The sequence below is a fragment of the Rhinoraja longicauda genome, chromosome 28, assembly GCF_053455715.1.
Source record: "Rhinoraja longicauda isolate Sanriku21f chromosome 28, sRhiLon1.1, whole genome shotgun sequence".
NCBI lineage: Eukaryota > Metazoa > Chordata > Chondrichthyes > Rajiformes > Arhynchobatidae > Rhinoraja > Rhinoraja longicauda.
The window spans coordinates 6,882,583-6,909,089 of record NC_135980.1 but is presented as its reverse complement, the minus strand read 5'-3'; the positions used below and the strand labels follow the sequence as shown (position 1 = coordinate 6,909,089).

Genomic DNA, 26,507 nt, shown 5'->3' with positions numbered 1-26,507 from the left:
TGGATGGCAATCAAGGCCAGCATTGAGCTTTGGTTTCTGGTGCCCTGAGGCATCGGTTCCACCCGCTGCACCGTTGGAATGGAAAGTCCGTCTAGACTTTGTGCCCAAGTCTGTCAGGTGGGACGCGGATTCTCAACCGTCTCGGTTGGGGAAGGGAGACATTTTGAACCACTCATCCCATTGGCAGATGAAGACCATATCGGGACCTGTCACAGCACGGTTTGGGAACAGCTCCATCCAAGACCACAGGAGTGGGCTCTGCACGAGCCGGCAGCCTGCCCCTTTCCAGAGGTCACGTCCGCGCCCTGGTTGTTTTAGAGAGGGACTACGTGTTGTCCACGGGCACCCTGGGGGAAGTCCGGGACTGCCGGCACCATGTTTGAAAATAGAACTGTATATAGACGACCTTGGGTGGTGAGGGTGGGGGGGGGGGGGGGGGGTGGTGGGGGTGGTGAGGGTGGGTGGGTATGTGGGGGGGGGGGGGTGTGGGTGGGGGAAATCTTTCTTTTTTTTTTAGGTCTCTTCCGCGGGGCCTTCCATCGCCCGGCGCGGCTCGGCAGCGGGACTGAACAGTGCCCGGTGCGGCTCGGCCGCGGGGCCTTCCATCGCCCGGCGCGGCGCGGCCGCGGGACACCATTCTGCTTTAGTTAAACATTTTGTTCAAGATGGCCGCGCCGTTGTGTTTGGCTGCCTGCCACTGTATGTTTCTTTTTTTTTCCTAATCAGATGTGCAGCACTTTGGTCAACGTGGGTTGTTTTTAAATGTGCTATACAAATAAAATTGACTTGACTTGACAGTGTGTGGAATGTGGAATGTCAGTGTGTGGAATGCATCCTTGACAAGGATGGGGAAAATAGTCATTTAAGAATATTTGTTTTACTTGCACTATGGTGGTGGATTTTGCTTTGAATCATTTAGTATCGTGCATATTATTGTAAATAATTTAATAAATTATTTTTGGTTAAAAAAATAAAAGACCGCAAGAGTTACTGATGCAGCCCAGACCATCAGTCTGGCCTCCTCCTGCACCTATTGCCTATTGTCTATTGTCTATCAGGCAAACCAGCCACCCTTCCATTAAGTCTGAGTGTGTCTGAAGAAGGTTCTCGACCCGAAACGTCACCATTCCTTCTCTCCTGAGATGCTGCCTGACCCACTGAGTTACTCCAGCATTGTGTGTCACCCTTCCATTAACTTCATCTACACCTCACGCTGCCTCAGCAAAGCCACCAGCAGTCTCAGCCCGAACACTTGCCCTTCTCCCCTCTCTCATCAAACAGAAGGTACAGAAGTGTGAAAATGCACACCTCCAGATTCAGGGCACACTTCTGTACTACCTAGGTATGGTCAACTACATGATTTTAGTGGGTTGTGTGCAAAACAAAGAATTTCGCTGCCCTCCAGGTACAAGTATCATTAAATCATTGAGGGGCAGTGCCTTCCCAGCTGTTATCAGGCAACTGAATCATCCTATCACCAACGAGAGAGTGGTCCTGAGCTACCATCTACAACATTGGATATCTATTTTTTTAAATCGGACTTCACTGCACTTAGCCTTGCACTAAACGTTACCTTGTTTCTCTACACTGTAGACGACTTGAGTGTAATCATGTATAGTCTTTCCACTGACTGGATAGCACGCAACCTCGACACGTGTTACAATGATAAACTAAACTACACCACATGGGCATCACGGTGGCGTAGCGGAAGCTATTTGTGTACATTGCCAGAGAGCCGGGTTCGGACCCGACTACGGGCGCTGTCTGTAAGGATTTTGCACGTTCTCCCCATGCCCAGTGTGGGTTTTCTCCGAGATCTTCGGTTTCCTCCGAGATCTTCGGTTTCCTCCCACACTCCAAAGATGTACAGGTTTGTAGGTTAATTGGCTTAGTTATATCAATGTATAATTGTCCCCAGTGTGTGTCGGGTAGTGTTTACTGTGTGGGGATCATTGGTCCGTGCGGATTTAATGGGCCGAAGGGCCTGTTTCCGCGCCGTGCCCACACATAGGACCTGGCTTGTCCGTTGCTGAGTTCTCCAGGACGCCTCTACTCACCAGGCCTGGCTCCTTGGACTTGGCGGGCGGCGTGCTGCGTGAGGAAGCCAGGGACGCAGGGCTGCCGGGAGCGTCCTTGCGCAGCAGGTGGAACTTGTCCAGCCCGTTGCCCCGGGGCGAGTGGGACGGGCTGCCCTGTGGGGACGATGGGTCCTGCAATCAAGGCAGATCGTTACTGCGTGGGACGGAGAGGTAGCAGAGAAAGGGACTTACTCGTGAAGAACCAAAGCAAAGATTTAATATGGCCTCAGGTTTAAAAGATGGGAATCATCTGAAGATTAGGAACGTTTGACAGGTTGTGGAGCTGCCGGCCCTGTTTACCCTCTCCCTCTGCCCCTTCCCCAACCTAATGGTCCTGCCAGCTCCACAGTTTGCATCCATAAATCCCTTCGTTATCACCTCTCCACAGCCAACAACGGACCATTGTGGGCTCCACCGTTCCTTGGTCATTGGTGCCGGCTCTGATTTAAAACAACCTCTGGTTTCCCTCTCCCCTGACTCTCAGTCTGATGAAGGGTTTCGGCCCAAAGCATCAACTATTTTGCAGAGATGCTGCCTGACCTGCTGAGTTGCTCCTGTATTTTGTGTCTATCTGACTAAAGCTGTGTGGGTCTCTCATGAGTCAAATACAGAGCTCAAAACGACTGCCTTTCCCCAGAGAGTGGTAGCTTGCAGACTTCCAGTCACAGGGGGTGGTCTAATATACCCCATCAGTCATTCATTTAAAAAATGTTAATAAGTGATAGGAGCAGAATTAGGCCATTCGGCCCATCAAGTCTATTCCGCCATTATATCATGGGCGATCTATCTCTCCCTCCTAACCCCATTCTCCAGCCTTCTCCCCATAACCCCTGACACCATGATCCCGCAATCCAAATTTCTATTATCAATATCACTGACCATCATACAGAATTAAATGGTGTTATTTTTAATATTAGAAATTCACTGACTAATAATGCTTTAAAAAAAAATAAACAAACCTCATTTGAGACATCCACGACTAAGTTATCATCACTCTTGTCTCCGTCGCTGTCCTGGTAATAAAAGAGACAATAATGTTAGCAGACTTACACCATGTTGTGCAACATTGGGTCGAGCTCAAGAGAGAGAGAGGGCTGCAGAAAAGACAGGTTCACGGTTCCCTGAAGCCGTGAAGAGTGACAATAGACAATAGACAATAGGTGCAGGAGGAGGCCATTCAGCCCTTCGAGCCAGCACCGCCATTCAATGCGATCATGGCTGATCACTCTCAATCAGTACCCCGTTCCTGCCTTCACCCCATACCCCCTCACTCCGCTATCCTTAAGAGCTCTATCCAGCTCTCTCTTGAAAGCATCCAACGAACTGGCCTCCACTGCCTTCTGAGGCAGAGAATTCCACACCTTCACCACTCTCTGACTGAAAAAGTTCTTCCTCATCTCCGTTCTAAATGGCCTACCCCTTATTCTTAAACTGTGGCCCCTTGTTCTGGACTCCCCCAACATTGGGAACATGTTTCCTGCCTCTAATGTGTCCAATCCCCTAATTATCTTATATGTTTCAATAAGATCCCCCCTCATCCTTCTAAATTCCAGTGTATACAAGCCCAATCGCTCCAGCCTTTCAACATACGACAGTCCCGCCATTCCGGGAATTAACCTAGTGGGGTGAAGACAGGTGAAGAGTGGGGCGAAGAGTGGCATTTGTCACGCTTGCATCCATGGAGCACAAAAGTTGGGACATCATGATGTAGCTGTACAAATCGTTGGCGAGACCACTCTTTCGGAGCACTGTGTGCTGCTCTGGACTGACTCCCCAGCTACAGGAAGGATGTCATTAAGTTGAAATGGACGCAGGAGACATTTGCCAGGATGTTCCTTGGGCCTCTGGGCTTCAGTTCCAGGGAGAGAATGGACACAATGGGACCTTTTTTTTTGGAGCACAGGAGGCTTGTTGGGCGTGTACCAGACACGGAGGGGGGGGGGGGGCAAGGATAATAATAATAATAATAATAATAATAATAAACATTTATTTTATATAGCGATTTTCCAAGTGCTCAAAGACGCTTTACAAAAACAATCATGACATAAAAACAAACAGACGAACTGTCCTGACGGAGAAGCGGCGAACAAATAGCGCCAGCGTCCTCTCACGTCAGGGTCCGGCAGTAGAGAAATATAAACACAAGACACACAATTACAATTTTTAACACAAACAGCCATCACAGTGATTGCTCCAGGCACACCCTCACTGTGATGGAAGGCAAAGAAAAGTCTTATCTCCTCCTCATTCTTCTCCCGTGGTGCCACGAGGCGATCGAGGCTCCCGACTTTTGAAGCCCCCACCGGGCGATGGAAAGTCCCAGGGCCGAGCCGAGCAGGCCGATGAAGGTCCTGAGCCCCCACCGGGCGATGGAAAGTGCCGCGGCCAGGCCACGCAGGGCGATGAAGGGCCTGCGAGCAGGTCGATCAAACCTCGCGCTCCGGGGCGGTCGAAGCTGCTACGGCTGGAGCTCCCGAAAGCCGGTCGCCAGCCAGGGACCTGCGAACTCCCGATGTTGCGGTCTGCAGGGCCCACGGCCGAAGCCTCCGAGATGGTAAGTCCAGGCCCTGCGACCGGTCTTCAAGGTCGATCCCAGCTGGAGGCCGCCGACTCCACGGTGTTAGGCCGAAACGCGAACGGAGATACGACACGGTAAAGGTCGCATCTACGTTGAGGAGGAGATTAGAAAAAAAGGTTTCCCCCACCCCCCCACACATATACAGAGCTAAAAATAAATCAAAACATACATTTAAACGATAACAAAAGACAAAAACAAAAAAAAAGACAGAGAGACTGCCGGTGAGCCACAGCTGCAGAACACAGCCACGCCCCCTGTGAACAAAGTGAACACTTGTTTTTTCCTAGGGTGGAGGATTTTAAAACTAGAGGGCATAGGCTTAAGGTGAGAGAAAAGATATTACAACTTTTAAAAGATATTTGGACAGATATATGGTAAGGAAAGCTTTAAAGGGCTATGGGCCTAATGTAGGCACATGGGATTAGCCCAATATGTCAACTTGGTCGGCATGGACAACGTGGGCCAAAGGGGCTATTTCTGTGATGTACAGCTCTCCGACTCTGAAAGTCTGGAGACTGTAGGAAACGCCCCTCCTGGCAGGAACGCGGCAGTGATTGTGTATGATCAGCCATGATCATATTGAATGGCTCGAAGGGCCAAATGACCTACTCCTGCACCTATTTTCTATGTTTCTAATATTTCCTTACTGACTTTTGATGCAAGAATTAAACAAATGAACAGAATTTAAAAGGTCACATTAACATGTCTGCAATATGTTAGAGAATTATTTCAATCATGCCGGTTATGAGAAATGATGAGAGTGAATTCCTGAGTGTATATCGCTCAGACAGCCTCTGGAGTTCCAGTCAGCCTCGTCAACAATAAACCGTCACTGGTTCTCAGGCACGGAACCTGCTCCAGCAGATACAAAATGTAAACAGGCCCTTCAGGCCACCAAGCCTATGCCGCGTTTCGATCACCTGTTCACATTTGTTCCACGTTATCCCACTTTCTCGTCCACTACCGAGGGGCAATTTTACAGAGGCCAACGAAACGACAAACCAGCACGTATTTGGCATATGGGAGGAAACCTGCAGGAAGAACGTGCAAACTCCACACAGACAGCACCCGTGGTCAGGATCGATCCCTGGACTCTGGGGCTGTGAGGCAGCAACTCTACCAGCTGCGCTGCTCTTACATGTTCATCACTTGTGATCAACATCCCCAGGATTCGATCCTGACTATGGGTGCTGACATACGGAGCTTGTATGCTCTCCCCATGTGTTTTCCCCGAAATCTTCGATTTCCTCCCACGCTTCAAAGACGTACAGGTTTGTAGGGTAATTGGCTTGGTATAAGTGTAAATTGTCCCTAGTGTGTGCAGGGTAGTGTTAATGTGCGGGGATCGCTGGTCGTTGCGGAAGGGCCTGTTTCTGCGCTGTATCTCTAAACTAAACTAAATGGGTTTTCCATATATGGGTGTGTTGATGCAAGATTACCCGGGCTTAAATCTTCCAAACATTTTTTTTTTAAATTTCTTGCCAGATTAAATTGATGGCCAGCTAAAAACGGTAGGATTGGAGATTGAATGGTAACACCTTGGCACGTCAGCATTTCTGGCAAACGTAGCTGGGAGCGAGGTGAAAAGATCCCTACTTCTATTTTCAAATTGGTTTCAGAGTGGGAACAATAAACAGTATCAGTGTCAGGGACTGGGAAACCTCTCCACAATACCCGCCATTCCTCAGCCCCCCAGGCTTGATCGCACACGATGAAGGAGTTAGTAAAGAAATCCTTCGGACATTCTTTGCAACCACTGACCCATTAGCAAAACGTTTCTCACGTATGTAATTTTACACCGTAATCACACCGCCAGGTGCCAGATTCAGTTTAATGCGGACAAATGCAAAGTGCTACACTTTGGAAAGGAGAGTGAGTAGAAGCAGTGTTTACCCGCAGAGTGCAGTTCGAATAGAGGTCGAGAAGCTAAGGGATTTGGCATACTTTGTGCATACTTTGTTGGAAATGAAGGGCATGTTTGAGAATTAACACCCGGGCTTTATAAATACTGACATCGCGTACAAAAGCAAGGAAGCTACGATAGATCTTTTGTACCCTCTGATGTATTGTGTCCAGATCTGGCACCAACCATTAGGACCGTCACCACCGACTCCACCTGCACTTCACGCTGCCTTTCAAAGGCAGCTAATAATAATCAAACACTTGGCCCACCCCGGTCGGTCATTCCTTCATCTCCCCGCTCCCACTGGGCAGAAGATACAGAAGCTTGAAAGCACGCACCACCAGACCTAGGGGTAACTTCTTTTCCTCAGTTAATAGGCTTCTGAAAGGTCCTTCCATTAACTAGGGTACAGTCCAATTCACCTCTACCCCTTTGCAGACATTGGAGTTTGTCGCTGGAAATGGTGTTCTCCAATGCTTTACTTTGGACTTCAGAGATGCAGCACAGAAACATACCCTCCAGCCCACCAAGTCTGTGCCGACCAGCGATCACCCCGTATACTAGCACCATCCACACACACACACACCATCACTAACACTAGCACCATCCACACACACACACCATCACTAACACTAGCACCATCCACACACACACACCATCACTAACACTAGCACCATCCACACACACACACACACACCATGCTATTGAGGGCGTGCAGCGTAGGTTCACTAGGTTGATTCCCGGAATGGCGGGACTGTCGTATGTTGAAAGGCTGGAGCAATTAGGCTTGTATGCACTGGAATTTAGAAGGATGAGGGGGGATCTTATTGAAACGTATAAGATAATTAGGGGATTGGACACATTAGAGGCAGGAAACATGTTCCCAATGTTGGGGGAATCCAGAACAAGAGGCCACAGTTTAAGAATAAGGGGTAGGCCATTTAGAACGGAGATGAGGAAGAACTTTTTCAGTCAGAGAGTGGTGAAAGTGTGGAATTCTCTGCCTCAGAAGGCAGTGGAGGCCAGTTCGTTGGATGCTTTCAAGAGAGAGCTGGATAGAGCTCTTAAGGATAGCGGAGTGAGGGGGTATGGGGAGAAGGCAGGAACGGGGTACTGATTGAGAGTGATCAGCCATGATCGCATTGAATGGCGGTGCTGGCTCGAAGGGCTGAATGGCCTACTCCTGCACCTATTGTCTATTGTCTATCACTAACACTAGCACCATCCACACACACACACCATCACTAACACTAGCACCATCCACACACACACACACACCATCACTAACACTAGCACCATCCACACACACACCATCACTAACACTAGCACCATCCACACACACACACACACCATCACTAACACTAGCACCATCCACACACACACCATCACTAACACTAGCACCATCCACACACACACACACACCATCACTAACACTAGCGCCATCCACTCACGCAAGGGACAATTTACCATTTTTACTGAAGACAATTAACCTACAAAACTGTACGTCTTTGTAGTTTGGGAGGAAACCGGTGCACCTGGAGAAAATTCTCGCGGTCACAGGGACCACGTGCAAACTCCGCACTGACAGCACCTGTAGTCAGATGGAACCCGGGTCTCTGGCGCTGTAAGGCAGCAACTCTACCGCTGCGCCATATCCTGCCGCCGCGTATCCTGAGAACTAGATTCTGCAATCTGTACCTTTCCCTTTGCTTATCTATTGTACTAGAGTTTAGAGTCATAGTCATGCAGCGTGGAAACAGGCCATTCAGCCCAACTTGCCCATGCCGATCGACATGTCCCATCTACACTAGTCCCACCTGCCTGCATTTGTTTCGATTGTATTTATCTACAGTATTATCTGAATTCATTGGATCGCTTTCCAAACAAAGATTTTCTCTGGACCTGGGTACGCCTGACAATAAAAAACATAAATATATGAAAGTAAACTTAGGAATGATGTAATAGTCTTTGGAGAGGATACAGAAGAGATTCACTAAATTGATGAGGTACTTTAATGAGTGGCAATCGAAGGTGGTTCTACAAGGAACAGAATAGGTTCGACGGGAATTGATGAAGGGTCTGACAAGAGTAGATTGTGAGAAATGTTTTTCCTATTGATGGGGCTCAAGGCTAAGGGACATGGAATAAAGATGATTGATAAATCATCAATAAAAATTGATCATCATAAATGGGCTGCAGCGGTAGAGCCACTGCCTTACAGCGCCAGAGACCCGGGTTCCATCCTCACTAAGGGTGCTTGTCTGTACGGAGTTTGTACCTTCTCCCCGTGACCTGCGTGGGTTTTCTCCGAGATCTTCAGCTCCCTCCCACACTCCAAAGACGTACAGGCTTGGAGGTTAATTGGCTTGGTATAATTGTAAATTGCCCCTATCATGTGTAGGATAGTGTTAATGTGCAGGGATCGCTGGTCTTTACTTTTAGATTTAAAGATACAGCACGGAAAAATGCCTTTCGGCCCACCGAGTCCGCGCCGCCCAGCGATCCCCGCACATTAACACTATCCTACACACACTAGGGACAATTTTTACTTATTACCCAGTCAATTAACCTACATACCTGTACGTCTTTGGAGTGTGGGAGGAAACCGAAGATCTCGGAGAAAACCCACGCAGGTCACGGGGAGAACGTACAAACTCCGTACAGACGGCGCCCGTAGTCAGGATCGAACCTGAGTCTCCGGCGCTGCATTCGCTGTAAGGCAGCAACTCTACCGCTGCCCCACCGTGCTGCAGAAGCCGCCACCGTGCCGCTTGGGCCGAAGGGCTTGCTTCCACGATGTATCTCTAAACTAAACTACACTAAACAAAACTAAATGAACCAAAGTTGACATCAGTAACGCTTATAGTATGCAGCAAATGGTTGGGGTCTTTAATGCACTGCTGGGGGGGGGGGGGAGTGGTAGAAGCAGATTAAAGTGTAGCTTTCCAAAAGGGAGGTGGAAATATATCTGAAAAGAAATAATTGGTTAATGGAATGAGTGCAGAAAGACGGGAGTGGCTGGATGACTTGTGTAGAGCTGGACAGACTAAATGGGCCAACAGGCCTCTTGTCATTCTACAACACTTCAAAGATTCTTCATGAGTTTGAGATGGGGAATGAGGCACACAAGGTCACATTGAAAAGGAAATCAGGCTCCATTTCTTCCAATTGGTTCAATGGTGCTTTATTTGGCACAAAGCACGGTGTCATTCTTTTTACACATATTACACACGCAGTTGCTGCCATTTACCGGTCGGTCCCGTCGACCAGCGGGTCTTTGAGTGGGCCTCGCCAAGCCTTTGGTTGGTTCCCAGTGCCGTTGCCCGACAAGCCTTCAGCCTGGCATTGCGCCGCGGAACCTCAGCAAGGCTTCCGATTTACACTTTTACCGAAGCCAATTAACCCTCAAACCTGCATGTCTTTGGAGCGCGGGAGGAAACGGAGGAAAGCCACGTAGTCACAGGGAGGGACCGGCAAAACTCCGTACAGCCAGCACCCGTTGTCAGGATCGAACCCGGGCTTCTGGCGCTGTGAGGCGGCAACTCTACCGCTGCGCCACCGTGCTGCCCTCTCTGTCCCTTTAAACTGGGCTGCAAAGAGGAGAATCTGTGCCAGGTCCTAATGTTCCCCGACCTGCCAGATGGATTGGAAGCAAACCCAGTCAGGGCTTACACAAGCAAATTGGATAAGCGTTTGCGAGAAAATGATTTACAGGGCAATGGGGAGAGAGCAGAGGAACAGGACTGAAGAGCTTGCTCAGCTTGGAGCCAACGTGGAACTTGCTGGGCCAAGTGGCTTCCTGTGCTGAAACAATTCTATGGCCACAATCAGCCATCCACTGTCACAGTAACAGAGGGGGAAATCGGCCACTAAACCTTCATTGGGACGATCTGGCCGGAAGACTGTATGTTAATTTTTTTTTAAAGCTGCTCGCCTCGAAGAAATTCATCACTGTTCTCAGCGTGCATGGCATTCATCGTTCATCGAAGCTTTTCTGCTGTAATTGTGGCTCTCTGTGCTCCCACAGACCCTGATTTGGAAGAGCTGGGTGGCGCGGTGGCGCAACGCTAGAGTTGCTGCCTTACAGCGCCAGAGACCCGGGTTCCATCCTGAAAACGGATGCCGTCTGTACGGAGTTTGTCCATGTGACCTGCGTGGGTTTTCTCCGACATCTTCGGTTTCCTCTCACATTCCAAAGAGGTACATGTTTGTAGGTTAATTGGCTTGGTATAAATGTAAATTGTCCCTAGTGTAGGATAGTGTACACGTGCGGGGATCGCTGGTCGGCGCGGACCCGGTGGATCAAAGGGCCTGTTTCTGCGCTGTATCTCTAAACTAAACTAAGTTCAACAAGACTTGACCCAGGGCCCTCCCTAACAAATGGCAATGGTGAGGCCCGTCGATGTCCCCAGATCTGCTCAGCGATTGCCCGGCCAAATCGCCACTTGGCCCCCGCAATACGATAACAGAAAGTAGTCCTTGCAGCAGCAGTCCGTGTGAGCCGCTCGAGATTGGAGCCCAGCCCACGTCTCTCCCCTTCCCTCTCGCTATTCAAATTGAAGCTAATAGCTGCTACCACAGGACCGGGGGCCGCGGTCATGTTCCTTAGCAACCAATTCAGGAGTTCGGTGACCTCCAGAGTCAAGCCAAGAACAGAGGCTGAGAAAGCAGCCAATTCACAGAGACTTACTGACCAACATGGGACCTAGGTTAGGGACAACATTATTCCTGCTGAACGTTATTCCCCCTAAATGTTATTCCTTTATCATGTGTCTATACACTGTAAATGGATCAACTGTAATCATGTATTGTCTTTCTGCTGACTGGTTTGCACGCAACAAAAAAGCTTTTCACTGTACCTCGATACACGTGACAATAAACTAGACTAAACTGACAGGCGGTGTTTGTGGAAGCCACATTTTGGGCTCTGTTATTCTGGTGAGTGCACGGGTCCTTTAAATTTCAGACCATTCTCTCCCAGTCTCACACAGGCCACCCAGAGTAGGCCGGGCCCTGCCCTGGGTCTGAGCCTGCACTCGCGCTGCTCCGAGAGCAGACAGTACAACAGGTTTGCGTTTACAACCCTGTGCTGCTGCAAGTAAGAATTTCATTGTCCTGTTTGGGTACAAATATGAGAAGAAAACACTCCCGACTCTTGAGAGACAAGCTATGAAGAAGGATGCCAGTGCTGGCAACTTTCGCTATCCCTGGCCTCCCGCTCCTGTATTTCTCCCTGCCCCTTGTCTGTTTATGGAGGTACATCTATACCCGAGGACAATCAATGTAGCACCAAACACACCAGGTCTTTCTTCACGAGTGCGCCCATCTCTAGACTTGTGCATTATCCTCCAATAACCCAACCTCACCAACTAAGCTGCCCAGCCTCACCAACAAACAGGGTCTGGGGAAGGGTCCAGACACGAAACGTCACCTGTCCATGTTCTCCAGAGATGCTGCCTGACCTGCTGAATTACTCTAGCACCTTGTGTCCTTTTTTGTAAACCAACATCTGCAGTTCCTTTGTAAGAAAATAACTGCAGATGCTGGTACAAATCGAAGGTATTTATTCACAAAATGCTGGAGTAACTCAGCAGGTCAGGCAGCATCTCAGGAGAGAAGGAATGGGTGACGTTTCGGGTCGAGACCCTTCTTCAGACTGATGTCAGGGGGGCGGGACAAAGGAAGGATATAGTGGAGACAGGAAGACAATGGGAGATCTGGGAAGGGGGAGGGGAACCAACTAAAAGCTCATTGGCGCATCTTTACCAATGTCCATTATGTTTAGTTCACTTTGGAGATACATCGTGGAAATCCTTCGGCCTACTGAGTCCACGCCGACCATCGTCACCCGTTCACACTAGTTCTATGTAAAGCTGCTTTCGCATCCGCCAAACTCAGGTCAATTTATAGAAGCCAAATAACCTACAAAACTACACATCTTTAGGACATGGGAGGAAACTGGAGCACCTGGGGAAATCCATCCAGTCATTGCGCAAACAGTCAAACTCCACACAGACCGCACCAGAGGTCAGGATTGAGCCCTTGTTGTTGGATTGTAAGGCAGTAGTTCTACGAGCTGCATCCCAACTAACCGCTAGGAGGCTGGCAGATCAGAAAACTCAGTGCTGACAGCAACCAAGAAGGGTCTCGACCCCAAACGTCACCCATTCCTTTACTCCAGAGAAGCTGTCTGACCCGCTGAGTTACTCCAGCTTTTTGTGTCTTTCTTGGGTTTAAACCAGCAGTTCCTTCCCACACAGTGACTACATTGACTTGTGCAGGAAGGAACTGCAGATGCCGGTTTAAATCGAAGATAGACACAATATGCTGGAGTAACTCAGACTGAAGAAGGGTCTCGACCCGAAATGACACCCATTCCTTCTCTCCGGAGATGATGCTGCCTGGCCCGCTGAGTTACTGCAGCATTTTGTGTCTATCTTTGACCACATTTACTTTGTCTTTTACTCCAAGAATCTCCTGACAAAACCATCCATAAGAAAGAGTAGAAACCTTCTACTAAACACAAAGTGCTGGAGGAACTCAGTGGGTCAGGCAGATTCCTTCCTGCACATACAATATTACTGTCCATTCCCTCCACAGATGCTGCCTGACCTGCTGAGTTCCTCCACCACTTTGTGTTTTGCTCAAGACAGTCTGAAGGGTCCTGACTTGAAACTTTGTCTCTCCATTCCCTCAACAGATGGTGCCTGACCCAAGTTCCTCTCGCACCTTGTTCCTTGTTCAGAATTCCAGCCTTTGTCGTTTCTTGGATCTCCAAGCGTTCTACCAGAGTCTAAATCTATCGGCCAAAAGGTATAGAAGTGTGGAAACGCACACCTCCAGATTCAGGGACAGTTTCTTCACTGCTGTTATCGGGCAACTGAACCAACCTACCGCAACCAGAGAGTAGAACTACTGTCAGACTATCTCTGATTGGACTTTACTGGCTTAACCTTGCATTAAACCTTATTCTCTTATCACGTACCTGTGCACTGTGAATGGCAAGATTGTAATCATGTATTGTCTTTCCGCTGGCTGGCGAGCATGCAACTAAAGCTTTTCACTGTACCTCGGTACACATGACAATAAACTAAACTGGTAAACTAAGGATCCCTCCAAGACTTGCACTGCGGTTAAAAGGCTTTAATTTGTTCTGACGTTTCTAAAAGGATTCTCAGCACATAGTTCGCATGAAGAGTAGAGGAGGTACTATTTTGCTTCATTCGAGTTTAATCTCACCTGGAGCAGGTGTCTCCACAGTGTAGTTGTCTGTAAATATGTCATGGACCGCAGAGGACATAGCAACAATATCACGTGCATGTTTGGTGTAAGTATCTTGATTAATGAGTTCATAAGTTCATAACTCATTGGAGCAGAAGGAGGCCATTCGGTCCATCGAGTCTACTCTGCCGTTCAATCACTGCTGATCTATCTTTCCTTTTCAATTGTGTGCAGTTTTGGTCTCCTAATTTGAGGAAGGACATTTTTGCTATTGAGGGAGTGCAACGTAGGTTCACCAGGTTAATTCCCGGGATGGCGGGACTGACTTATGATGAAAGAATGGGTCGACTGGGCTTGTATTCACTGGAATGTAGAAGGATGAGAGGGGATCTTATAGAAACATGTAAAATTCTTAAGGGATTGGACAGGCTAGATGCAGGAAAAATGTTCCCGATGTTGGGGGAAGTCCAGAACCAGGGGTCAGAGTTTAAGAATAAGGGGTGGGCCATTTAGGACTGAGGTGAGGAAAAACCTTTTCACCCAGATAGTTGTGAATCTGGAATTTTCTGCCACAGAAGGCAGTGGAGACCAATTCACTGGATGTTTTCAAGAGAGAGTTAGATTTAGCTCTTAGGGCTAAAGGACTCAAGGTATATGGGGAAAGTTTCACTGTACCTTAATTGGTACATGTTACAATAAACTGACCTTGAAACCTTGACTTTGAAAAGCAGGAACGGGGTACTGATTTTGGGTGATCAGCCATGATGATATTGAATGGCGGTGCCCGCCTGACCTATTTTCTATGTTTCTAACACCATCCTCCCACCTTTTCCCCATAACTCTTGACAATCTTAGTTGATCCTACCCATTAGTTAGAATAAAGCACCTCTGCCCACCGACACTATATAATATATTGATTCTTGTGCAAACTCCACAAAGTCGGCACCAGAGGTCAGGATTGAACCCTGGTCGCTGGAGTTGTGAGGCAACAGCTCTACTCTAACATTTCCTATCTTATTTTATCAAGCAGCATCTGCAGTTTCTTGTTTCTACACCGTGTTCTTTATCTGCAAGTAGAGTTTGCACACTGGTTCTCTCTGAGGACCACCGTAGGATGCAGGACAACCTCAGCATTAAGCTAGGCACAAGATGCTGGAGTAACTCAGCAGGTCAGGCAGCATCTCTGGAGAGAAGGGAAGGGTGACGTTTCAGGTCGGGACCCTTCTTCAGACTCGAAACGTCAGCCATTCCTTCTCTCCAGAAATGCTGCCTGACCCGCTGAGTGACTCCAGCATTTTGTGTCTACCTTCGATTTAAACCAGCATCTGCAGTTTTGTTTCCTGCTCAGTATTAAACTACAGGGAGAGGATATTGGGCAGCTTAGGACTTTGTTCCTTGGAGCGCAGGAGGCTAAGGGGCGATTGCATTGAGGTGTATAAAAACATGCGGGGGATAGATAGGGTGAATGCACAATCTTTTTACCGAGTAGGGGGAATCGAGGACGAGAGGGCATGGGTTTGTGGTGCCTGATGCCGCACATTTGGCAGTGACCAGGAGAGGGCAGTAATGTGCTAGGAGTGGGGCAACATGATGGTGAGAGACAGCCTTGGGGGGGGGGAAAAAAGCAGGAGGAATCTGGGTTAATTCTCCAGAACCCAGCACAAAGCCCTGAGATGCTGCTGAAATGATGCCTTGAAAGGATTTCTGCAGCGATTACATGGCAATGAGCAAAGTGTAGAGAGGTGAAATGGTGGGCGTGTTTAATTTAGTTCAGTTTAATTTAGAGATACAGCGCGGAAACAGGCCCTTCAGCCCACCGAGTCCGTACCGACCAGCGATCCCCGCACACTAACACTATCCCACACACACGAGGGACAGTTTCACATTTATACCAAGCCAATTAACCTACAAACCCGAATGTCTTTGGAGTGTGGGAGGAAACCAAAGATCTTGGAGAAAACCCACGCAGGTCACGGGCAGAACGTACAAACTCTGTACCATCAAGCACCCGTAGTCAGGATCAAACCCGGGTCTCTGGCGCTGTAGGGCAGGAGCTGTACCGCTGAGCCACCATCCACCTTTCTTGCAGCAAGTGCATAGTTCTTGACTATAAACTGAAAGGGACCTTTAGAGATGTAGCAAATTGGCACAGGGCACACAACACCAACATAACCTGCTGGGCATTATCAGATATAGCTTTAGTTTGCAACTTGCCACTTTCTCACCCTGTGTGGCCCCCACGTTTATTAACACCAGCTTGCAGTCACAGAGTCACACAGGGTGGAAGCAAGCCCTTCGGCCCAACTCGTGCATACCAACCAACATGTCCCATCTAAGTTAATCCCATTTACCCAAATCGCTCAAAGCATTTCCTATCCATCTACCTGTTCAAAACGTCTTTCAAATATAGTTATTGTCTCTACCTCAGCCACTTCTTCATGCATCTGTGTAAGAGAGTTGTTCCTCAAGTTCCCATTAAATCTTTCCTCTCTCACCTCAAAGCTATTTCCTCCACTTCTTGATTGAGCTGGCCTGGGAAAAAAAGACCATGCATTCACCCTATCTATTCCCCTCATGATTTTACACACCGCTATACTATTCCCCCTCAGCCTCCTGCGCTCCAAGGAACAAACTCCTAGTCTGCCCAACCCCCACCCCTCATCATTCAGACCCTTCGAGTCCTGACAACATCTCCGTAAAATCTTCCCTCCATCCTTTTCAGCTTTACTGCATCTTTTCCATATACCGTTAATATACAATATTTCAATAAAACCATTGTCACTTTAGTACACTCACGTTGCACAGAAACATTATCAGACAGGATTTAAGCTGCATATGATTTGAGTCAAGAATCAAGTCAAGTGCGGTTGAAAAATGTATGTTTGAAGGGGGAGAGGCAAATGTTTAATTGTCATGTGTACCGACAACAGAAAAATGAAATTTTTACTTCCTGCTGCTTTAACAGCCCCCTAAATGCAATAACACACAGATGATATATAATAATCAATAATACGATAATTAATAAATAATAGGTGGCACAGTGGTAGAGTTGCTGCCTTAGGACACCAGGGACCCGGGTTCAATTCTGACAACTGTCTGTACGGAGTTTGTACGTTCTCCCTGTGACCGCGAGGGTTTTCTCCGGGTGCTCCGGTTTCCTCCCATATTCCAAAGTCGTACACGTTTGTATGTTAATTGCCTTCTATGAGTTGCCCGTAGAGTGTAGGATAGATAGAGTGTATGGGGGGATCACTGGTTGGCGAGGTCTCGGTGGGCTGAAGGGCCTGTTTCCACACGGTATCTCTGAACTAAACTAAACTGAAAATGAGAGGCAAATAGCATGGTTAAAATATTACGGTTTGAAAGATTGCCCTCGAAGAAAAGGAGACCAAAAAGGTTTAAGGAGAGAATATTGGAATTTAGGGTCTTGGCAAATGAGAGCAATGGGGTGGAATGATTCAATTCACCAATGTTCCTCAGGCCAGATTTCTTTAACAACCAGATTATCAGAGGGCCCCATCAGCAAACAACACCTGCAAGTGTTTATTAATACATTCCTCTACAGGATGTTGGCATTGCTGGTTTAGCCTGCGTTTACTGCCCTCCGCTAATTGCCTCTGAGCTGAGGGGTTTGTTCAGGGTCAAATAAAGGGCAGATCAGGTACAGGCGGGAAATATCCTTCCCTGAAGGAACTTCCATGAGGTTTTGGGTGACGTTTCGGGTCGAGTCCCTCCTTCAGACTGAAGAAGGGTCTCGACCCGAAACGTCACCCATTCCTTCTCTCCAGAGATGCTGCCTGTCCTGCTAAGTTACTCCAGCATTTTGTGTCTATCTTCGGTTTAAATCAGTATCTTGCACACTCCATGAGAGGTTTTGTGTTGACAATCTGGCAGCTTCAAGCTCAGTTACTGATGACACCATTTTAACTTCAGTTTTCTACCGTTTAAAGGGCAGCTGCCTCAAAGCGCCAGAGACCCGGGTTCGATCCAGTCCTTGGGGTGGAGTCTTGTGTGGATTTTGCATGCTCTCCCTGTGACCACGTGGGTTCCCTCCAGGTGCCCTGGTCAAGTCCCACATCCCAAAGCTGTGCAGATTTGTAGGTTAATCGGCTTCTGTAAATTGCCCCTCGTGTGCAGGGGGTGGGTGAGAAAGTGGGATAACAGAACTCATGTGCACTGTTGATCTGAAGATTGGGTCATTGAATTGATCAATGGTCCGTGTGGCCTGGTGGGCCAAAGGTCCTTAGTATCTCAAGATCTTAGTATCTCAAGACTAAAACTAAACCTCAACTTAATCTCCCAGCCAGTGTGGTGGGGTTTGAAATCATGTCTCCAGATCAGTATCCCACCCCTGTAGATGCTCATTCAGTAACACAACCATTGGGCCACCCTCATACATTAGGGAGTGAGGCGATGAGAGTGCTTTACCCTTATAATGAATGGTGCCATAAAAAAATATCTCTGGCATAAAACATCAAATGCTGGAGTAAATCAGTGAGTTTAGTATAGTTTAGTTTAGTTTAGAGATAGTTTAATGTAGGGTGTCAGGGGTTATGGGGAGAAGGCAGGAGAATGGGGTTAAGAGGGAGAGATAGATCAGCCATGATTGAATGGCGATGTAGACGATGGGCTGAATGGCCTAATTCTGCTCCTATCACTTATGAACAGGAATAGAGCGATACACTTGATAACTAGTTCTATCCTACACATTAGGCACAATTTAGAGAAGCCAATTAACCTAAAAACCCATGTGTAGGAAGGAACTGCCGACCCTGGTTTAAATCGAAGATAGACTCAAAATGGTGGTGTAACTCAGCGGGACAGGCAGCATCTCTGGAGAGAAGGAATGGGTGACTTTTCGGGTGGAGACCTTTCTTCAGACTGAAGAAGGGTCTCAGCCGAAAAAAACCCACAAGTCTTTGGGATGTGGGAGGAAACCGGAGCACCCGGAGGAAACCCATGAGAGGAAACCCACAGGGAGAACATGCAAACTCCACATATGCAGCACCCGAGGTCAGGCTCGAACCCGGGTCTCTGACGCCATGAGGCAGCAACTCTACTGCTGTGCCACTGTGCTGCCCCTTAGCCATGGAGTCGAGCAACATCTTTGGAAAACATGGAAAGACAACGTTTTGGGTCAGGACCCTTCTTCAGACTGATTGCAGTTGGGGGGGGAGAGAGAGCTGGAAAATAGGTGGGGCTGGGGGGGGGGGGGGGGAATGCCTGGCACATGATAGGTGGGGGGTGGATACAGGTGAGGGAGGTTTGATTGGAAAATGGGTGGACAAAGCTCAGAGACAAAGAAAAAAGGAGACAAAAGGATGTGAGACAAGGAGAGAAGAGGCAAGAATTGTGAGGCCGGATGAAGGGATGCAGGTGCAAGAGGAGGGGGGTTTGTGGCTGATGTGGAGAAAGGCAGCATGTTCAGGCTCGGGTTAGAACACAACATGAAATTAAAACTAGAGAGAAAAGGCCTTGAATTAGCATTTGGTGGATTGGTGATAAATGAACGCACAATATTAGGAACTCTGGAACACCCCAATTAAGGGGGGAAAGCTTTTTGAACGTGCCGTGCGAGTTCTGTTATCAGGGTGAGATGTCCACAGAGGACCCCCCCCATCACCCCGCCACGGGAAAGGGTGTGGGACGAACACAAAGCCTTGGGATAGTCAGGAATAGGCGCACAGAGGAGGCAGGCTGGGGGGGGGGGAGGGTTCGTGTAACCCCAGGGGTTGAACACTGAAGATCTCAACTGTACCAACGAACAGGATACAGGGTACATCTAGGGTGCACAGTGGCGCAGAGGTAGAGTTGCTGCCCTACAGTGCCAGGGACCTGGGTTCGATTCTGACTATGGGTGCTGCCTGTACGGAGTTTGTACCTTCTCCCCGTGACCCACGTGGGTTTTCCCCGGGAGCTCCGGTTTCCTCCCACACTCCAAAGGCGTACAGGTTTTTGTAGGTTAATTGACCGGTACAATTGTAAATTGTCCCCAGTGCGCGGGGATCGCTGGTCGGCACGGGCACAGTGTGCCGAAGGGCTTGTTTCCGCACTGCGTCTCTAAACTAAACTAAAATCTAGGTGGCCTGGTTTCCACGTGGATTACTTTTGTTTGCACTAAAGGAGTGGAAATTAATTTTAATAAAGATATCTGTAACACTGTGCGACCCATTCTATTTAACACAAAATCATTTGAACAGTTAGCGCTAACGAGCTTCCTGTAGGGATTTCAAAATGTGGCATAAGGGTATCTCTCCTGAAGTATAAGTCCTCACCAGCACAGTCTTTGATTTTTACTTTCTTGGCTTACATTCCCATGGTTTCAGTCGCAGTGATAAAAAGCAGCTGTAACCTGATAGAATGTAATGAAAAGGAACTGCAGGTGCTGGTTTACACCGAAGGTAGACACAAAATGCTGGAGTAACTCAGCAGGTCAGGCAGCATCTCTGGAGAACATGGATAGATGGCGTTTTGGGTCGGGGCCCTCCTTTTGGGCGGCACGGTGGCGCAGCGGTAGAGTTGCTGCCTTACAGCGAATGCAGCGCTGGAGACTCAGGTTCGATCCTGACTACGGGCGCCGTCTGTACGGAGTTTGTACGTTCTCCCCGTGACCTGCGTGGGTTTTCTCCGAGATCTTCGGTTTCCTCCCACACTCCAAAGACGTACAGGTATGTAGGTTAATTGACTGGGTAAATGTAAAAATTGTCCCTAGTGTGTGTAGGATAGTGTTAATGTGCGGGGATCGCTGGGCGGCGCGGACTCGGTGGGCCGAAGGGTCTGTTTCCATGCTGTATCTCTAAATCTAAAATCTAAAAAAAATCTAAATTCACACTGAACCTGAAACGTCCTGACCTGAAAGGTCGTGTATCAGGGGGTGTCAGGGGGTATGGAGAGAAGGCAGGTACAGGTTACTGAGCTGGATGATCAGCCATGATCATATTGAATGGCAGTGCAGGCTCGAAGGGCCGAATGGCCTAATCCTGCACCTATTTTCTATGTGTTTCTATGTATCCAATTTCTCCATAGATGCTGCCTGACCCGCTGTTACTCCAGCATTTTGTGTCTATCTTAGCCATGATTGAATGGCGGAGTCGAAACGATGGGTTGACGTGCCTAGATTCTGCTCCGATGTGCCATTAGGTAGAAAATGTGGATCGAAAAATCCAAGTACATGGAGATGATCCCGGCTTTTTCCAATTACACGGGAACTGGGGTCATGCACACTGGCTGCACAACACAACACACGGATCAAAGGATGGGAACAGCTGAATCTCTGGACTGAAGCATCTGGTCACTATAACCGGTGAGGAGTCTGGTGTTAGCAAACGACTGGCTGTCCTTACAATGTTTTTCATCTCGTCTATATTGGTCCCTCATAGAATAGAAAAATGTGGTTAGAACACGCATTTCCTGTGTCACGCTTCATGTAACATCTCCCCTATCACGTTACCATGATAACACTATTGTTATTAAACCATGTACCCTGTGACACACGCCAGGAGATCTAATGAGATTTTAAACTTTGCCTGCAACACTTACTTTCCTGTTAGGCGACACCCTTGGTTCTCGTGACATTTTTGTCGATGCTTCATCGTGCTAAGGCCCCCCCCTGTGGTGGCAGGCCCAGCAGATGCTCCGGTTCGCGAGAGGCTCTGTCTGAGGAGGCCTGCATAGCATCTTCGGGGGAGAGAGGTGGGCAGGAGAGATTTCTGCACAGATTTGTTCAAACGCCAGTGAAACCCGACACCTGCCGTTCGGCGCCCGAGACCGGGTTTCGAATCAAGCCCACCCCCTCCCGCACACCACCCACACACTCCCAACCCATTCCCCTCTCTCTCTCGCTCTCACTGGTGGAGTCAATGCCACACTGCTTATAGCAAAATGAGCTCCTGAACATACGTAATGTCCCACCGAGTCTTTGTCCTCACACTTCCTCTTCTTGCCCTCTGTGGTGTAGTCGAGGGAACCTCGATGCTTGTCTTCAGCTCGGAGACTGTCAGAGGGAGACACTGATTTACTCTGGGGGGGAAACACAAGGACATGGAAGTGCGTTAATCATCTGAGCACCATCCCTGGTTTAGACAATAGACAATAGGTGCAGGAGGAGGGCATTCGGCCCTTCGAGCCAGCACCACCATTCAATGTGATCATGGCTGATCATTCTCAATCAGCGCCCCGTTCCTGCCTTCTCCCCATACCCCCTGACTCCGCCATCCTTAAGAGCTCTACCTAGCTCTCTCTTGAATGCATTCAGAGAATTGGCCTCCACTGCCTTCTGAGGCAGAGAATTCCACAGATTTACAACTCTCTGACTGAAAAGGTTTTTCCTCATCTCCGTTCTAAATGGCCCACCCCTTATTCTTAAACTGTGGCCCCTGGTTCTGGACTCCCCCAACATTGGGAACATGATCCCTGCCCCTAACGTGTCCAACCCCTTAATAATCTTATATGTTTCGATAAGATCCCCTCTCATCCTTCTAAATTCCAGTGTATACAAGCGTAGCCGCTCCAGTCTTTCAACATACGACAGTCCCACCATTATCATCATATCATATCATATATATACAGCCGGAAACAGGCCTTTTCGGCCCTCCTAGTCCGTGCCGCCCAGTGATCCCCGCACATTAACACTATCCTACACCCACTAGGGACAATTTTTTTTTACATTTACCCAGCCAATTAACCTACATACCTGTACGTCTTTGGAGTGTGGGAGGAAACCGAAGATCTCGGAGAAAACCCACGCAGGTCACGGGGAGAACGTACAAACTCCTTACAGTGCAGCACCCGTAGTCAGGATCGAACCTGAGTCTCCGGCGCTGCATTCGCTGTAAAGCAGCAACTCTACCGCTGCGCCACCGTGCCGCCCCATTCCGGGAATTAACCTAGTTTCTACTTAGCCATAGAGTCAAGCAGCGCAGAAACGGGCCCTTCGGCCCTTCCCATTCAATCCCACCCAGATACACCGTCAAAGTTAGGTGCAGTAGCCAGCATTCGGCCCATATCCTCCAAAACTTTGATATCCACGTCCCTGTCCAAATGGCTTTCGAATGTTGTTATTGTTTAAAGATGCAACATGGAAACAGGCCTTTCGGCCGACTGCATCCACGCCCGTACACTAGTTCGATCCTAAACACTGGGGACAATTTACGGAAGCCAATTCACCTACAAATCTGTAGGAAGGAACTGCAGATGCTGGTTTACACCAAAGAAAGACACAAAGTGCTGGAGTAACTCAGTGGGCCAGGCAGCATCCCCGGAGTAAAGGAGCAGGTGATGTTTTGGGTCGTGACCCATCATCAGATTCAAGCTACAAATCTGCACGTCTCAGGAATGTGGGAGGAAACCGGAGCACCCAGAGAAAACCCACGAGGTCACAGGGAGAACGTACACAAACTCTGTACAGACAGCACCCGTAGTCAGAATCGAACCCGGGTCTCTGGTGCTTGTCAAGTCAAGTCAAGTCAATTTTATTTGTATAGCACATTTAAAAACAACCCACGTTGACCAAAGTGCTGCACATCTAATTAGGAAAAAAAAAAAAAATGAAACATACAGTGGCTTGTAAGGCAGCAACTCTAAAGCTGCCCCTCCGTGCCGCACCTATTGAACCTGCCTCGACCACATCCTCCGACAGCTCGTTCCACGTACCCTCTGTGTGAAAATAATCTCCCTCCCTTGTCAAACATGCATCCCAGGCAGCCCGAGACTTCTCCGAAAACTCCTGCGACTCTTGTAGCTTTTGCGAACAAGAGCTGACAGATCGGCAAAAATAGACCCAAGAGTCTATTTAACGAGACCCGCAGTGCGACGTAAAGTACAGAACCTGAAATAGCTTGGTTGGTGAGAGCGTGTAAATTACCAACACTGTGACAAACTCCCACAATATTGATAGACACAAAATGCTGGAGTAACTCAGCAACTCTGAAGAGACGTTTCGGGGCGAGACCCTTCCTCAGACTGGTCAGGGGTAAGAGAAACAAGAGATATAGACGATGATGTGGAAAGATAAAGAACAATGAACAAAGGATGTGCATAAAAGTAACAAGGAAACAGGCCATTGTTAGCCGTTTCTTGCGTGAAAACGGGAAGCTAGTGTGCCTTGGGTGGGGGAGGGGGAGAGAGAGGGGGAATGCTGGGGTTACCTGAAGTGAGAGAAATTAATATTGCCCAAGCGAAATATGAGATGCTGTTCCTCCAATTTGTGTTTAGCCTCACTCAGACCATGGAGGAGAACGAGGCCCAGAAAGGTCCGTGTAGGAATGGGAAGGAGAATTAAAGTGTCCCACAATATTGATCCTCACTCTTGTCTGTGTTCCAATTCAGTGCAGACCCGGTGGATTGTCCTGACCATCAGTATTAAACACACTGACCACTTTAGCCTGCACAAGATTACCAGGTCAACCTGATGGGCAGAATTAACAGTATATATTTTTTAAATTCCTTCACCCTTCACAAGTGCGCATTAGAATAAAGTCAAAGCACATTTACAGCACAGAATCAGGCTCTTCGGCCCATCTTGTCCCTGCCGACCAAGTTGGCATTTTGGGCTAGACCCATTTGCCTGCATTTGGCCCATGGCCCTCTAAACCCTTCCTATCTATATATTTGTCCAGATGTCTTTTAAAAGTCATAATTGTATCCACTCGATACCTTCCTCTGGCAGTTCATTCCAGATGTATCTGACTACTCTCTGAGTGAAAAACTTGGCCCCAAGGTCCCTCTTAAATCTCTCCCCTCTCACTTTCAGCATTCGCTCTCTAGTTTTCGAATCATCTACCCAAGGGAGAAAATAAATTGTGAGCATTCATTTTGACCATGCCTCAGCTCGCTCCACCGCCCTTTGTGAAAAGGTTGCCCCTCAGGTTCCTTATTAAATCTGTTTCCCTCTCAGATTAAACCTATGTTTAAATCGTTTCCCTCTCACATTAAACCTCTGGTTCTTGATTCCCCTCCCCTGTATAAAATACTCTGTGCATTCACCCTATCAATTCCCCTCATGATTTTATACACCCCTAGAAAGAGTTGGAGGGGCAGAGAGGTGCATGTACATCATCCCCTGAAAGTCGTGTCTTAGGTCGACAGACTGATGAAGAAGGCTTTTGCCACTCTGGCCTTATATGCTGTAACTGTAATTCTTTTTTTGCACAATCCGCAGGCATTGCCACTTTCATTTCACTGCACATCGTGTATGTGTATGTGACAAATTGACTTGACTTGATCAAAAGGGGTTTAAGTATAGGAGCTCGTTGTTCAAGATATCGCTGAGGCTCTACTTGGGGGATTTAAGTAGGAACCTTAGGAGCAACCTTTTCCACACAGAGAGCGATGGGCATATGGAACAAGCTGACAGGGGACGTGGTTGAGGCAGAGAGAATAACAACATCTAACAGAGAAGGGCACAAAATGCTGGAGTAACTCAGCGGGTCAGGCAGTATCTCTGGAGAACATGCATAGGCGACGTTTCTTCAGATTAAAGGGTCCCAACCCGAAACATGTTCTTGCTATGTTCTCCAGAGATGATGCCCGATCCGTTGAGTTACTCCAGCACTCCTTTTTTTTGTTGCAAACCAGCATCTGCAGTTCTTTGCTTCAACGTTTAACAGATATTTGGACAGGTACGTGGATAGGTAAAAGGGTTTGAGCGAAAGGGGTCAAATGCAGGCAAAAGGAACTAGCCGAGATGGGTATGTGGTTGGCATGGATGGGTTGGGCCGAAGGGCCTGCTTCCGTGCTGTGTGACTCCGGATACGATTGTATATTAAGAGTGTGAGATTCGATCTGCTAGTATTATCACCATGGGGGGGGGAACAAGAATGGAGACTTGTTTTAAAACTCATTTCAGCACGAATGGATGTTGTAACTTGGATTATTTGACGCATTGATTCTAATTCACCAAATGATGAAGAAGAAAGTGCACGATGAGATGAGAAATGGAGGTAAATAAAGGTAAACAAAATAAAAGGTTTGTTGATAAAAATCCCCTTCAGCTGTAGCCCTGGTTGTGCCTTGTTAGAATATTCTTCCTTGGCTTAAGCTCGTCTTTCATCACCTCCACACAAGAGCCAGGCCTTGCAATTAAAATCCCACCAGTAAAAGTGTACCGAGTGAACTGATCAAACACACTTAAAGCACAGCCACCTGGGATTAATTCAGACAAACTACCGACACTTTTGAAGCCACCGGTCACCGTGACCTCCTGGCGACCTCCCTTATCAAATTGCAGTGTTTCCAAAACTGGCTTGAACAAGCAGGACTGAGGGAAATCCATGGGAACCGACCCTGAACTCATCAGGCAGTAAGGAACAAAAGCCACCTATGTGGCCTGAAGCCATACACACCTCCCGTGTTGACTGAGAGCAAATGAGGCATTACAGGGAAAGGGTGGGTGGGGGGTGGGGGGGGGGGGGGAACTCATCTGACAGGGAGGTTTGTCTTCAGTTCTCTTTAACGATCGCTAACCTCTTAATTTGTTTGTTGAGGCCCGTTCAGCACCCACGCACGCTGATGTTTATGTGCTTATCTAGCTCGTGGGGTTTAACGGCTGATTTCTGAGTTCAACAGACCTCGAATAAGCAGACACACCTAAATCTAGCTGCTCATCACTAGATGTTGTTGTGTAGGACCCCACTACTGGCCACATCTTCCCATCTCCTCCCCTTTCTGCGTTCCGCAGAGACCGTTCCCTTCGTAACTCCCTGGTCCGCTCGCCCCTTCCCACCCAAAC

General features: G+C 48.2%; 1 protein-coding gene across 10 annotated transcripts in view; it reads right to left on the bottom strand.

The window, feature by feature from the left end:
* Window positions 1-26,507, bottom strand: part of LOC144607166 (transducin-like enhancer protein 4) — a 224,317-nt gene that overhangs the window by 29,063 nt on the left and 168,747 nt on the right. For 9 of the 10 annotated variants that reach the window (XM_078423818.1, XM_078423822.1, XM_078423823.1 and 6 more), the window contains 3 exons: window positions 21,680-21,799; window positions 3,038-3,091; window positions 2,058-2,210 (listed from right to left, as the gene is read on the bottom strand). In XM_078423818.1, the coding sequence (XP_078279944.1) occupies window positions 2,058-2,210; window positions 3,038-3,091; window positions 21,680-21,799 (327 nt within the window). The remainder of the gene's footprint in view (window positions 1-2,057; window positions 2,211-3,037; window positions 3,092-21,679; window positions 21,800-26,507) is intronic. The other variant, XM_078423820.1, reaches the window with a different exon arrangement.